The sequence below is a fragment of the Sturnus vulgaris genome, chromosome 16 (genome assembly GCF_052056855.1).
Source record: "Sturnus vulgaris isolate bStuVul1 chromosome 16, bStuVul1.hap1, whole genome shotgun sequence".
NCBI classification, from domain to species: Eukaryota; Metazoa; Chordata; class Aves; order Passeriformes; family Sturnidae; genus Sturnus; species Sturnus vulgaris.
Window position 1 is genome coordinate 1,772,658 of NC_142258.1, and position 15,634 is coordinate 1,788,291.

Consider the following 15,634-nt stretch of genomic DNA (forward strand, 5'->3'; position numbering starts at 1 on the left):
CCCTTAAAGTAACTTGTTGCCAGGGGCCCCGTTTCGCACTGGACGTGGAGCGCGGCGCGGGGCAGCGCGGGGCCCCGGCAGCGGCGGCGGGACCGGCTGCGGAGCGAGAAGCGGGGAGGGGCGGAAAGCGCAGCGCGGATTTTGGGCTGAGTTTTGAGCGTTTCGTGTCTTTTCCCTTCTAGAACTTATTGTTTTTATTTTTTTTTTTTACTCGCTTAACCCGCGGGAGCCGCGGAGGCTGCGCGGCTCCCCCCGGGGCGGGCACAGCGCTTCGGCCGGCCCCAGGCTCTCTGCCGCCCGCCGATGCTCAACATGACCGAGGAGCACGACAAAGCGCTGGAGGCTCCGTGCAGCCCCGCGGGCACCACCAGCTCCATGTCCCACGTGGACTCGGACTCGGACTCGCCGCTCTCCCCCGCCGGCTCCGAGGGGCTGGGCTGCGCCCCCGCAGCCGCCCCGCGCCCTCCCGGCGCCGCCGCCGCCGCGCTGGGGGCCAAGGTGGACGCGGCCGAGGTGGACGAGCGCTTCCCCGCCTGCATCCGCGACGCCGTCTCGCAGGTGCTCAAGGGCTACGACTGGAGCCTGGTGCCCATGCCCGTCCGCGGCAACGGATCGCTCAAAGCCAAGCCGCACGTCAAGAGACCCATGAACGCCTTCATGGTGTGGGCGCAGGCCGCCCGCAGGAAGCTGGCGGATCAGTACCCGCATCTGCACAACGCCGAGCTCAGCAAGACCCTGGGCAAGCTCTGGCGGTGAGTCCCCCTCGCAGCGCTTCTTTAAAGCTTCTGCCCGCTTTGTTTCTGTTAATCTCCGGTTCTGAGCGGAGTACGATGCTCTCCCCGAGCATCCCGGCACGCTGTAAAGGACGCAGAGGTTCCTGCTGCGAAAAATCCCCCGAGCAGGGGTTTGGGCACCCTCGGGTGGATTTTCCCTGCTCCGTCACTGAGATGCACAAGCCCTTCCCTTGCCTGCGGCTTCCCCATCCCCGCGCGATGAGACTTTTTTTAATGACTTGTTTTATGGCTTTTCCTAATTTTTTCCCCCCTCGTTTTGGCTCGCTTGATGCTTAACAAGCTATAAACGCGACTGAACTCATTTTTAGCGGTTATTTTAACGAGCTTCCTAATTTCCCTGCTTATCTGCTCAGCGCTGCCCGGGGATGCAAACTTTTATTTGTTGGGCAGCATCCGAGCTCGCTTTGCTTTCCAAGGCTCTTCCCCGAGCCACGTTTTTCCGTGTGGTTTATCCCGTGGTGTCTGCCTGTACCTAATTCCCATCTTTCCTGCCTGCTCGGGCCAGCGATGCTCCCGCTGAGGTTTGAGCCTCTCCAAGAGTTTGCAAAGGGAAGTGTGGGCAGGGGGGAGAGAGTTTGGAAAGCAAAAATCCCATCCCTGGTGCCTTGGTGGTTTCTTTGTAAGCACCAAACAAAGCTGGAAATGTTTGTGGTGGCGGTGAGGGGGTGGCATTTGCAGGGCAAACATGGGAATTATATTTTGTAACTGTGTTGGAAATGGGGAAGGGGGATTTTGTTTTGCCCAGTTACCCCTGTCTATAGTGGTCGGGTTTTTCATGCTGCTGTAGTTGGTATTTTAATCTATTTTTTTTGCCGTGGATTTCAACTCCTTTTTACCACAGCAAATTAATTTTGTAATTAACTTGCTGAGCGCTCAGATCCGCGCATAGGAAGCGGAGATGTGCGAGTCTAAAAACAAGAAGAAAACTTTTAAGGAAAAGATCCTAATTTTGGCTTTTTTTTTTTTTTTCCTTTCTCTCTCATTAAAACAACCAAAACCCAGTTTACTGAGCGAAAACGAGAAACGTCCCTTTGTGGAGGAAGCCGAGCGCCTCAGGGTGCAGCACAAAAAGGATCACCCGGATTACAAATACCAGCCCCGGAGGAGGAAAAGCGTCAAAGCCGGGCAGAGCGACTCGGACTCGGGGGCTGAGCTCAGCCACCACGCCGGCACTCAGCTCTACAAGGCAGACACGGGGCTGGGGGGCATGGCCGAATCCCACCACCACGGCGACCACACAGGTAAAGGGTGCTCTTACCCCTGCTCGCCGTGCTTTGGGCTGGGAGGGAGGGAGGGAGGGAGGGGATCCCACTGTGCACAGCTGCAGGCAGGAGTTGTTGTGCCAAATGCTTGGCAGCGTGGTCGCAGTTTTTTTTCCTTCGAGCTGACTGTGCTGTAGGGAATCCTAAAGCACCGGGATCTCCCTGGATGGGGAGGATGAATGATTGGTTAGTGAGAGGCAGAGCTTCCCAGCACTGTGAGTGTCCTGTAGCCTCAGATCCCACTGGGATCACGGCCCTGGGTCCCTCTGCCTCGGGACGGCCACAGGGGGAGAGGATGAGCCCCTTCATGGGGTTCACTGTGTGAATCCACCCCCTGCTTCTGCTGCCCTGGCACTGGCGAGTCCTGCTGTGTCCCAGGGTGATGCTGGTGGGCTCCCAGCTTCATCCCATCTCCCATGTGGGACGCTCATCCCAGGGGGAACGTGGTCACAGGGGGACATCACCCATGTCTGACACGGTGCTGCCAACTTCAATCCACTAAGAGAGCAATAACAGATGGGTGAAACACGTTTATTGAATGGTCAAGGAGCTGGGTGTTCTGTGCTCCCCAATAAGAGTAATAACAGATGGATAAAATACATTTATTGAGTGGTGAGGGAGCTGGGTGCTCTGTGGTCCAAAAGAGAGCAGTAACAGATAGGTAAAGCACGTTTATTGAATGGTGAAGGAGCTGGGTGTTCTGTGATCCAAAAGGGAGCAATAACAGATAGATGAAACAGATTTATTGAATAGTGGCAGAGCCGGGTGTTCTGTGGCCCAAAAGAGAGCGGTAACAGAAGCTAAAGCACGTTTATTGAATGGTGAAGGAGTTGGGTGTTCTGTGGTCCCCAACAAGAGCAATAACAGATGGGTGAGGCCCATCTATTGCGTGGTGGCAGAGCTGGGTGTTCTGTGGCCACTACTGAAGCCTCGTTGTCCCTTCATCCCCAGGCCAGCCCCACGGACCCCCCACACCTCCCACCACCCCCAAAACCGACCTGCACCACGGCAGCAAGCAGGAGCTGAAACACGAGGGCCGGCGCCTGGTGGAGAGCGGCCGCCAGAACATCGACTTCAGCAACGTGGACATCTCGGAGCTGAGCAGCGAGGTCATCAACAACATGGAGACCTTCGACGTGCACGAGTTCGACCAGTACCTGCCCCTGAACGGGCACGGGGCGCTGCCGGCCGAGCACGGCGCCGCCGCCGCCTCCTACGGCAGCTCCTTCCCGCACTCGGGCGCGGCCGCACAGGTGTGGACTCACAAGAGCCCGGCTGCAGCATCGCCAGCAGCGGCAGAGCCGGGCCAGCAGCAGCAACAACAACAGCAGCAGCAGCAGAGGCCTCACATCAAGACGGAGCAGCTGAGCCCCAGCCATTACAGCGAGCAGCCGCACGGCTCGCCGCCTCACTCCGACTCGTACGGCTCGTACGGCGCCCAGCCCTGCGCCACCTCGGCCGCGCCCGCCGCCGCCGCCGCCTCCTTCTCCAGCTCTCAGTGCGACTACACGGACCTGCAGAGCTCCAACTACTACAACCCTTACCCCGGCTACGCCTCCAGTCTGTACCAGTACCCTTATTTCCATTCCTCACGCCGTCCTTACGCCACCCCCATCCTCAACGGGCTGTCCATCCCGCCGGCGCACAGCCCCAGCGCCAACTGGGAGCAGCCCGTGTACACCACGCTCACCAGGCCTTAAAGGATTCCTGCAGCTTTCCCCAGGCTTCCCTGGAATTATGCACTAATGAAGGAATGAGGAGGAAAAAAAAAAAAAAAAAAAAAAGCGTGGAGTGTTTCCAAAGTGCCTCCCCGAGCCGCTGGGAACTTCTGCTCGTTGCCACCTTGCTAAGAGAAAACTCCCCGAAAGGACAGAGCTCTATTTTTTTTTTTTTTTTTTTTTTTTTTTCTCTTTGATTCGTAGGAGTTAAGAAATTAAAAAAAAAAAAAAAAAATAAAAAGCAACAAAAAAAGCAACCAAACAAAGGACTAAAAAGATTTAAAAACACAAGAGGGAAAACAACAACAACAAAAAAAATAAATAAAAAACACGAAAGGAAAAGGACCAGCGATGCTTTTTGAGTAAATGAAGGACAAAAATCTCCCCTCCTCTGGGAGGACTGAGCCGAAGTCGCTGGGCCTGGAAGTTTGGCCAAGTGCAAAACGTGGAGCAGGGGTTGGGCAGAGAGAGGGGGACACCAAACACCACAAAAGCTGTTTGAGACTTTCAGGGTCTATTGCAATGTGAGGAACGGACCAACCTTGAGGGCAGGAACTCACTGGGACCAACAGGGATGAGCCCCAAAATCCCAAAATAATCCCGTGGGAAGAGTCTGATGGGACCAACCAACTCAGTGTCTGAAGTGTTCGTTGATTTATTATTTTTTTTTTTTTAGGAGTTCTAAGCAAGGTTTGGCTGTAATTAACATTTTTGTTTGGGTTTTTGGTTGTTTTTTTTTTTTTGTTTTTGGAAGCTTCAAGTGTTTTTGGTTGTTTTGTTTTTGGGTTGTTGTTTTTGGTTTTTTTTTTTAAATCTGTTAAATATGTATTTATGTTCTGTATTATTTTTGTCTTTTAATTAATGAAGTAATTTTGTGCAAAACGAAAAAAAAAAAAAAGTAGAATTTTTAAAAGATTTTAAAGACGGGGGAGGGAGCCTTAAAAAAAAAAATAGTGGAGATGATACAATAAACTGGTGTTATGAGTCTATAGATTTTTTTCCTTGGTTTTTTGGGTTTTTTTCGTTTTGGAGCCGTGCTGGAGAGAGGGACTGAAGGAATCCTGGAAACTCCAATGGGAATGTCAGATAACGAGGAGGGGGGGAATTATTAAATTCAAGTGGGAGGCTCAAAAGCTGCCCGAAAAAGGGCAGGTGATTTTTCTGGCCACCCGTTTTGGGGCTGTTAAAATCGAATTTCAGGAATCTTCGAAGGCTTTCAGAACCAGGACTTGCTTTAAAGGAGCTGTAATTCCATGAGAAACCATCGACTTCTGCTTTAATTTTGGCTTCTAGGGACCAGATATCATCCATCAAGCTGTGAAACTAAAATCTCCTCCACTAAAAAAAAAAAAAAAACAACAAAAAAAATGGGTTTAGGGTACTTAGTTTTTAGACTAATATTTCATTGATATATTTCTACTTCTTCCATTGTATGCTGAGCATATAAATAACCATCTATTTTATGGGAACTCGTGCCTTTAAAAGCCTTTGTAAATCTAAACCCACCTTTCAGAGGTTATTCATCTTTTTACCTTTTCTACGTTTCCTACTCTTTTTTTTTTTTCTAAAAAAATATTTTTTTGCATATTTCCTTTCGGGAGTGGGGGGGGGGGGGGAGGGAGGGAGGGACAAGCTGGGCTGGGGGAAAAGACGAGAAAAGCTCATTTTTATGCAATCTATTTTTCTGTATAAAGTTTGAAAGACTTTTGGTTGTTACTGATCTGTTCTCTTCACTCGCTTCTGACTAAGCAATGCTAACTTTTGTACAGATCCATTTGATAAAATTAAAAAGTGCTTTTTATCAAGGATGTGTTCTGTTTTCTTTCTGCTTGAGCCTGTTTGCTGTGCTGGGAAAAAAAAAAAAAAAACAACCAACAACTGGGAAAACAGCTTGGAGAGGTGATGAAATCTTCAGAATAAAATATTTTCATCAAGGATTTCTTTTCCTTTAAGTCTGGATTTTTTTTTTTCCCTCTCTCCTTTTCCCTGCGCTTTGTGTCTTACTCTGAGATTTATCTTTTTTTTTTTTTTTAATACAGATAAATTAATTTGCTTTTTTTCCCCTTTAAGAAGGGCATTTCCATGCCCATAATCCCAAGGATTTTATAGGATTTCAGACTGCTCACATGAGGCTGGCTTTGCATGTTCAGCCCGTGTGGTTTCAGCCCCAGCTGATTTTCCTTCTGTAGGAAATTTACAGGAAGAAATTCCCTTTTCTACTTGGTGAGCCCTGGTAAATAAATCCCTCTGAATTACGACAGCAACCAAATTATATGTTGCATGTCAGGCTGGGTTTATTTCTTTTTTTTTTTTTTTTTTTTTTTCCTCAACACGATCATTAAAATTATTACATTTCTAACTTTTATTTTGATTCCTTCCAGAAAAACTCTCGCTGCTCGCCTTCTTGTCCCTTCAAGGGAGCAAAATCCTCTCAAAAAAAAAAAAAAAAAATCGGGATTTGGGAATTTCAGCCCTCCCTGCTTGAGAGCAAAGGCTGGGACACGAGGGGGGGGGATGGATGTGATGACAATTAATGAAGCTGCAGCCCATTAAGGAGGGCTGGGAGGAGAATCCCACGCGGAATTCTCTGCCAAGAGGGGCTGGAAGGTGACACCATTTTCTCCGTGCTCCTTTTTCCAGAGCTGCTGGCAGCAGGATTTGATTCCAGCCAGAGCCAAAGTGCAGCGTAATTCCCTTCCCTCCCTTCTCCTCCCTGCCGTGACACTGCACATTTCACTTTTTAGCCTCGTTTGTGCCTATAAAATGGATGTATTCTGCTTTTTTTTTTTTTTTTTTTAAGGTTTTTTTTTTTCCTCTTTGAGTGTCGAGGTTGGGGTTTGTCTCCTGCACTCTTGGAGAGGGGGTGGGGGAAAAAAAAAAAAAGGAAATAAAAGGTGAGATGGGAATGGTTTTGGGAATGATTTTTGCTTTCTTCTGGGTGTTTGATGAGTGGCTTCGCTGATAAAACAAAATGAAAATCCCTGCCTGTGATAACATGGTGAATCGCCTAAAATAACGACATGAAAAACTGAGAATCGCCCCAAAATATTAAAAATTGCAGTGAAGCATCCCTGGCTCCCGGGAGGATGGATCCCAATCCTTTCCCTGTCCCAGGGCCAGGGGTGACCCCCAGTGCTGTGCTCTCCTCCCAGGGATTGCACATCCCAGCCAGGCACCTCTAAAATTCACTAACTGAGGCCACTTCCCATAAGCTTCGCAAAAATAAATTGAATTTTTCGCTGGTATTTACAGAAATAAAGTAATTAAATCGTATATTGTAATAGAGATCTGTATTGGTTTTTACCTTGGAATTGGGGTTGGGAGGGATCCATAAGGGTCATGGAAGTCCAAGTGTGATTTGAGATATATATAATATATAATATACATTATTTATTATAGATTTTATACTCTATATTTTATATTTCGATCATATTTTCTATAATATTTTATATTGATATAATATATATTTTATATATTCTATCTAATTTTTTTAGATCTATATTCTATATTTTACATCCATCCCATTCCATAGGTTCGAGGGGTGACGGGAGCTTTGGAATCATCAAATCCTGGAATGGTTGGGGTTGGAAAGGACCTAAAAGCTCCTCCTGATCCCATCCTGGGCAGGGACAACTTCCACTATCCCAGGCCTGGCCTGAGGATTTGGAGCAGCAATTCCAGGGAGCAGCTCCTGGGGGGTTTTTTTGGGGGGCTGTTTTGGATAAAACTCAGAGATGTTGCAGAATGGGAGCTCAGGAAGGTAAAATCCTGGATAAAATTCAGCATTTGGGGGGAGCTGGACATTCCCAAGATCTGCAGAATTTCATTCCCTACCCCTCGATCCACACTCGAAGGAATCTCCCATTTCATTTCGCTGAGAGGAGAACACAGATCCGTTTTTTACCCCCCTCCAAAAAAATATTTAAAAAAATCATTTTTCTCAGCAATTTTTTCATTCTCCCAATCTGCATTTCCACCCCTTGTCCCCGGGCTGGGCTGCAGGAGGAGAAGGATTTTCCAGGAGTTTTCCAGGCCTGAATGGCAGCATTGTGTGTCCCGTGCTCGGGGCTGGAATGTCTCTGCAAAGTCAATGAGATCAGGTGAAACCAGCGCTGCCTTTTGACCCCTGGCTGCCAACAACAAAAAAAAAAAAAAAAAAAAAAAAAAGGCTTCTCAAGATAATTGCATGAAATCCACGGGCGAGAAAAGTCCCTTCCATTTTATTTTTGGAGCAGGGAATAAAGAGTGGTGCTGTTTAGCTCAGACAGTGCTGGTTAGCAAGAAAGAGGAAATTAATTTTATAGACCATATCCACATTCTTTCTGCAGGCTGGAAAAAAAAAAAAAAAAAGTCCCTTCCCATCCTCCTTGTTTTAATTTTTCCTGGAGTGACATCAACTTGTGTTAATTTTTTTTTTTTTTTGGTATGTTTGTGGCAAAGAAATGATTAAAGGGCATTTTTATGATGGCCCTGAGGTTTATTAAACTTCCCTCTGCCACCTTGATATTCCCATTGCCAGGGCTGGATGCTCCTCGTGGCCTGGGATTTAGGGCAGGAAAAAAAAAAAAAAAAAGAAATAGAAAATAAGAATTCCTGGAGATTTGATGTGGTTTGGAACACAGGGTGTATTCCAAGAGGGCAGGAAAAGCCTTTTCCAGCTGATCCTGGGAGGGCAGAGCTTTGCTGCAGGGGAACTTTGGGAAACAGAGCAGCACATGGGAGATTTTGGTGGCCAGGGGAAGGTTTTGGTGGCCAAGGGAAGGTTTTGATGGCCAAGGGAAGGTTTTGGTGGCCCCAGCGTGGCACAGGCCTGTCCCCACAGAGCCAGAACGAACTTCCCTTTGGGAAACCTTTAAGGAAACTCCAACATTTCCTTTTTTCCAGCCTTCACGAGTTTGGATTTAGGGCTCTGATGGCAAATTCCTGAGCACGAATTGACCAAGGGCTCCAAACTCCCTTTTTGGGGGTGGGAGGAGGGAATTTCCCATCAATTCCTGGCTGCCCATGAGGGATACCTGGAAAAACCCGGGAGACAACAATGCCACGGGCTCAGCACTGCCCTGCTCCTCCTCTGACACCCTGCAGAGGCTCCACGAGGATTTTTGGGAATTAACACCAAGAGGGGAACCTGCACAGGGATCTGGGATCCAGGGAGAGCTGATCCAACCCTGGATCCATCCCCTCTCCAGGGCAGTGCCATTCCCAGTCCTTTTTCTGCCTGTTCCAGGCAGGAATTTGGGATGAGCTTGGGGAGGGGAAACCAATTCCCAAATGAGTCAGCAGGAGCTAAAAATAATCCCCCCGCAGATGAACCCAAACCACAGCAAATGGGGCTTATTCCAAATTGCTTCATTCCCTGGAATCCTGCACCCCCAGCCTGGGAGGCTGCAGGGCAATCCCTGGGATGGGATAATGGGATGATGGGGTGGGATAATGGGATGGGATGGGGTGCAGGGGATGCTGCCTGCTGGGATTTCGGGAATGAGAGCCCTGCAAGCAGGACAGGAGGCTCAGGGTGGCTGTCAGGCTGTGGAGTTGCTGTCACAGAGAATTTGCAGAGGTTCCAGCTGGGGGATGAGGGCGGAGTGAACGAGGTGGGAAGGGAGTTTGTGATATTCCAGACATCATTTCTCCATAAAACCACGCTGTCTGCATGGCAAAACTCAGCTTAACAGAGCTCAGACACCAAACCAAGCCCAGGTGCTGCTGCAGCCGAGCAGCACAGAGGGATGGGACACTGTGGGGTGGCTGCTGCCACCAGCCCGGAGCCTTTTCCCCAGGGATAGTTGGGATAAACGGGGTGGCTGCTGCTGGAATCACGGCTCTGCCCTTCCCAGCATCGCTGCTGACCCCCATTAAACTGTTCCCATATGGCCCCAGAGCTCAGGCAGGCCCAGAATGTCACTGGCTTAACTGCAGGCTCAGGCTTGACCTGATTTAGGGCAGCCTGGGTTTAAAAAAGCCAATTGGACACACTGAGTCAGGTTTAAAAGCCCCTTCCTCGAGTTTATTTTAAACAAATTAGGGATGGAAACTGAGCTGCTCCTAATCCAGAATAAGAGATTCCCTTCTGCTTTGAACCCGTTCCAAGGCTGGGCTGGCAAAGGCAGCTCTGGGGTGGGAGGGAGGTCCAGGAGGGACGGGGAACCACACACCTGTCCCAGCACAGCACCTCACATCCATCCCAGAATATCACACCCATCCCATCCCAAAACATCCCATCCCATCCCAGAACATCACACCCATCCCATCCCAGAACATCACACCCATCCCATCCCCTCCCATCCCAGAAGATCACAGCAATCCCATCCCAAAACATCCCAGAACATCCCAGAACGTCACACTCATCCCATCCCAAAACATCCCATCCCAGAACATCCCAGAACATCTCAGAACATCTCTCCCATCCCATCCCATCCCATCCCATCCCATCCCATCCCATCCCATCCCATCCCATCCCATCCCATCCCATCCCATCCCATTATCCCATTATCCCATCCCACCCCTCTCTGTATCCCCTCCCCTCTCTCCCTGTCCCTGGATTTTTGTGGCTCTGTGCTCAGGGACTGTCAGAGTGACATTAAAACATTTCCCCAAACACCTCTGCCTGCCTCTCTCCTCCCCTCTCTCATCCCCCTCCTCCTCCTCCTCCTCACTTTTTTTTTTTTTTTTTTTTTTTCCTGGTCGAAATTCCCAGCACGGGGCTGGGAAAGGGTTAAACATTTGGAAAGGTCTTGTTTGAGGTAGAGTGAATTTTAACCACCACACACATAACGAATTCGAAGCAGCCTGAATTGCTGGTGAGGAGCCAAGAGCACAAGAGAGGAGCTGCTGAATTTTAATGATTCATTATTGCATGGAAGGCCTTTGTCTTCCTTTATCCGGTGCACAATAAAAGAATTAATTGGACAGAAAATGGCAGGGCAAAGAACTGACAAGTCATTAAGGGGCTCTGAATGGCTGATTAGGTGCACATTGGGGGTGGAATTTCAACTGCACTGTTGCAGCAAGGGCTCCGGAATAATAATGGCATGGCACAGTTTATATTTTGTATGCAGTACCAGAAAGGCTTTTCTGTCGGCATTGTGGGGCTATTTATTCTGCTGTCTATTTAGCCATTGTTGGCATTGTGCTGCCAATAAGAATGCGCAAACAAAGTTGGGATTTTTTTTTTTTTTTTTTTTTTTTTTTTTTTTTTTTTTTTGGCCGGGGTGGGGCGGGCGGGGGGGTGGGGGGAAGAGTTTGGATTTCAACTTCAAAATAATTGGGGAAGCAGAATCTCGCTCCGTGCGCGGTTTTATTAATTTTGCTCTCTCTCTCTCTGTGTCTCTGTGTGTGTGTGTGTGTGTTGAGGACTGGCTGTAAATATTTAGACTTGCCAGAAGGAGCTTCATTTAGCGGGAGAAAAAAAGAAGGAATAAACTTCTCCTGCTTTTTTTTTTGTTTTGTTTTGTTTTGTGGGGTTTCTTTTGGTTTGTTTTCTTTTGTGGGGTTTTTTTTTTTTTTTTTGGGTTTTCTCCCATTCCCAACGAGGGGACCGAGCCTCGTGCAGCTGCCGGAGCCCCCGTGGTGGTGAAAACCCCGGAGCTGGGGCAGGGAACACTTCCCCATCCCCACGCCGGGAGGATGCAGCCCAAGGAAAAGCAGCCAAGTGGAATTATCGGTCGCTAGGAAGTTCCTGGAGCACCTCACGCTCGCATCCTTCGGGGCGGCTCCTGCCACGGCCGCGCTCTCGCTGTTGTTGTCGTTGTTGTTGTTTTTGTCGGGTTTTAATCAAACCCCCCCACACACACGGGAGGGGGAAGCGGCAATAAAAGGTGTGATTGCCGTGGGGAATGGGCTCGGCTGCTGGAGGATAACCAACAGGACTCGGGCTTTGCTGGCAGGGCTGGGTGCAGCTGATCCAAAGTTTCAGGGGGAAAAAGGGAAAGATCCAGCTTCCCATCCCATCCCATCCCATCCCATCCCATTATCCCATCCCATCCCATCCCATCCCATCCCCATCCCAATCCATTCCCATCCCAATCCATCCCAATCCATTCCCATCCCAATCCATTCCCATCTCAATCCAATCCATCCCAATCCAATCCATCCCAATCCATTCCCATCCCAATCCATTCCCATCCCAACCCATCCCAATCCATTCCCATCCCAACCCATCCCAATCCATCCCAATCCATTCCCCATCCCAATCCAATCCATCCCAATCCATTCCCCATCCCAATCCAATCCATCCCAATCCATTCCCATCCCAATCCATTCCCCATCCCAATCCATTCCCATCCCATCCCAACCCATCCCAATCCATTCCCATCCCATCCCATCCCAATCCATTCCAATCCATTCCCCATCCCAATCCAATCCATCCCAATCCATTCCCCATCCCAGTCCATTCCCACTATGAGTTAACAATATAATTATACATATAATATATGTATATAATAAAGATATAATATATGGATATAATAAATAGATCTGTATAAATGAGAAAATGGGATTTGGGATATGGGTGAGCTGCAATCCCAAACTTTTTTGGGAAGAAGGAAAAGGAGAAGCAAACTGGGGCAGGATACAGCAATAATAGTGAAATAAAATGTTCATTGAATTGAATGTTCAATGAAATAAAAATGTTTCAATAAAATGCTGGAATCGTATTGGAGGAGTGGCACTCTTCATCCCCAGAGGGAAGGGATGTGTGGCAAACAAATAAATAAAAATAAAAAATAAAAAAAGCAAATAAAAGCAATAAAATAAAATAAAATAAAATAAAATAAAATAAAATAGGAAGGTAACTGTGGGAGGTTGTTCTTCCTTCAGCTTCTTGACAGTGTGAAAGGAGAGAAAATTTTATATTTAATATATTTAATATACTTAATATATTGAATATATTTTATACACTTCTAGTTAATATATGTTTAATATATCTACTGTATCTAGTGCCATTTGTGCTCCAATATTTAAGATATCAATTTATATCTTTTATATATTTATATTTTGATACACAGATATTGACATATATTTACATATTTAATATATTTACATATCCATATAAATGTATTTTTATAAACATATGATTTATCAATTAATTTATTTGTATTTGTTTAATGACTTTATATATATTTAGAATTTCTAAATATTTGGGAAAATTTATTCCAATTAGGATAAATCCTGATTTTTCTGTCTTCCCAGGGATAAATTTCTAAATCTTTGGGAAAATCCACTCAAGGAAAGGCTGTGGAAATGATGTTGGGATTTTGGATGGTGAAGGAACCAGGATTGTCTGGAGCTTCCTTTGGGAATGACAGGGAAAGTCTGGGAAAGGATCCCAAACTGGGGATGTGTCCCCATCCCATCCTCGGGATTTTCCTGGGAATTGTCACTCCCCCAATCCCATCCTCAGGAATTGTCACTCCTCTATCCCATCCTCAGGATTTTCATGGGAATTGTCACCCCACCTCATCCCATCCCATCCCACCTCATCCCATCCCATCCCATCCCATCCCATCCTCAAGATTTTCCTGGGAATTGTCACTCCCCCATCCTCAGGAATTGCCACTCTCCCATCCCACCCTCAGAACTTTCCTGGGAATTGTCACTCCTCTATCCCATCCCATCCCATCCCCAGGATTTTCCTGGGAATTGTCACTCCTCCATCCCATCCTCAGGAATTGTCACTCCTCTATCCCATCCTCAGGATTTTCATGGGAATTGTCACCCCACCTCATCCCATCCCATCCCATCCCATCCCATCCCATCCCATCCCATCCCATCCCATCCCATCCCATCCCATCCCATCCCATCCCATCCTCAAGACTTTCCTGGGAATTGCCACTCTCCCATCCCACCCTCAGAACTTTCCTGGGAATTGTCGCTCCTCTATCCCATCCTCGGGAATTGTCACTCCTCTATCCCATCCCATCCCCAGGACATTCCTGGGAATTGTCACTCCCCCATCCTCAGGACATTCCTGGGAATTGTCACTCCAGGGATGCTCCCCCAGCTCCCTGGGGCTGTCCTGAGCTCCCAGCCCAAACCTCAGCCCAGGAATTCCCATCCTGAAGCGGCTCCAGCAGCATCCTTAGGATTTTCCCTTTTCCCCAATTACCGGGATTTCTTTTTATGAGCGCCGTGGGCTCGTTCCAAGCCCGGCCAGCTCAGGGAAAGCTTCCACAGCCTCTTGGATCTGAGCTCTTGGATCAGGCTGAGGCACTCGGGGGAGCTTTTCCTACAACAAATTACCCATTATTTGCTGGCTCTTATTTAATTACCGGCCAGAAGCTGCCGATATTTCCCTTCCACATTCCCTGGGATGGAGAAGAAAGCTCCCACTGCCTGCAGGAGGATCCCAGTCCACAAACTGGGAGCACTGGGAGCACTGGGGTTGTGTCCCTGGTTGTTTGGAGCTGGGTATTCCCCACACCGGGCACAAGGAGGTGAATTTTGGCCAAGGATTTCCCAGCCCAGCCTCCTCCCCTGGGAGCTCAGAGCTCCTCTGTGTCCAACACCTGCTTCACCTTTTTGGGAAAAGATCCTGGAATTGCCTCAGACCTCAGGATTCAGAGGGATCTGAGGCATCCCTGCTCCATGGGCTGAGCTTCAACCCTCAAGGAGTTTTGGAAAAGTGGGGAATTAATGCTGTTACTTCTTGAAGAACGTAGAAAATGAAGATATATTTTTGGGTTCTTATCCTCAGGGTGTTTTTCCTGGCCTGAGGTGTGTCCCATGGAGCAGCAGGGATGAACTTTGGGAAGCAGAAATGTTTTAATTCCTTTAAAAACCAGTGAGTTTTGGATTTCACTGGAGACCACCTGACCTTTGGGAATGAGTTCTGCCTCTGCCTTTCTCCCAATCCTGGAATGGTTTCCCCATTGATTCCCTGTTGCAATGGAATATTTGGAGAGAAAAATTCCCAATAATTCTGCCTCCATCACGGAAGATTTATTGGATTATTGGATTTATTGGAGAGGTGGGATGCGATCTGCTGGTGCTAACAGAATTCCACCCCTTTTTTCCCCACGCTGCAAATCAGGAATTTCAATGCTGGATTTCTGTCTGGATTCCACGCCTGGCTCTTCTCTGCAGGATTGCAGCAAGAACCAAATCCTGGAGGAAAATTTTCCACCTGTGCCTCCCTTGGAGCTGGGGCTCGGGGCCGTTTCTGGAGGTGCAGAGCTCCACAGCAGCAGTTAATGTATGCATGCTTCGGGTTCCCTCATTACCATTTCAGTTGGCTCGTTTACATAATAACACAGAACAGAGGATCATTTGCATAAAATTAAAAAAAAAAAAAAAAAGGAGGGGGGGGGAAAAAAAATCAAATAACTGAATGTTGCTTTTCTTTGGAGAAGGAGCCTGTGAAGTTATTTATACCCCAAAGTCCCGAGGAGCTTTCCACACAAAATGGGGCTTGACCACTGCAGTTTATTCATGGAATATCCATGCAGGAGGGGTTTTTTGGGGTTTTTTTGTTGTTTGTTTTTGTTTTGTTTTTTTTCCAGCAGCTGACGGGAAATCCCCTCCCAGCTGCAATGGGAGCAGTCCCCACTCAGAGCCAGACAAAAGTCAATTCCCTGCACCTGAAGGGCTGGGAATGAGGGCTCTGCTCCTTGGAGACGATTGGAGTGCTGGAAAAATGCTGTGGAAAAAGTCTGTTCTCTTCCAGCACTTCTGCCTGGTGCTCAGAACCTGATCTGGGGGGGTTTCACCCATCCCACATCCAGCACCAGGAGATCAAGGAAAGCTCCTCGGATTTCCTGTCATGTCCTGAGGGAACCACAGGATCATCTGGGCTGGAAAACACCTCCAAGGCCACCAAATCCAGCCTTTGATCCATCAGCAGAAGGAATTATCCTAAATTTCC

At 47.9% G+C, this 15,634-nt stretch overlaps 1 protein-coding gene across 1 annotated transcript; it reads left to right on the plus strand.

The window, feature by feature from the left end:
- Nucleotides 1-72: 72 nt before the first annotated feature.
- On the plus strand, nt 73-4,763 carry SOX8 (SRY-box transcription factor 8). The gene is made up of 3 exons (XM_014894463.2): nt 73-752; nt 1,797-2,035; nt 3,008-4,763. Exons 1-3 carry the CDS (start codon nt 304-306, stop codon nt 3,754-3,756), a joined length of 1,437 nt encoding a protein of 478 aa, XP_014749949.2. The 5' UTR covers nt 73-303; the 3' UTR covers nt 3,757-4,763.
- Nucleotides 4,764-15,634: the final 10,871 nt, after the last annotated feature.

What these genes read in the sequence shown, in the direction of transcription:
- SOX8 (XM_014894463.2), top strand. Translation starts at nt 304, where the DNA reads ATGCTCAACATGACCGAGGAGCACGACAAAGCGCTGGAGGCTCCGTGC. An exon ending in ACCCTGGGCAAGCTCTGGCG is followed by an intron (nt 753 to 1,796) that starts GTGAGTCCCCCT and finishes ACCAAAACCCAG; the next exon opens with TTTACTGAGCGAAAACGAGA. An exon ending in CCACCACGGCGACCACACAG is followed by an intron (nt 2,036 to 3,007) that starts GTAAAGGGTGCT and finishes CTTCATCCCCAG; the next exon opens with GCCAGCCCCACGGACCCCCC.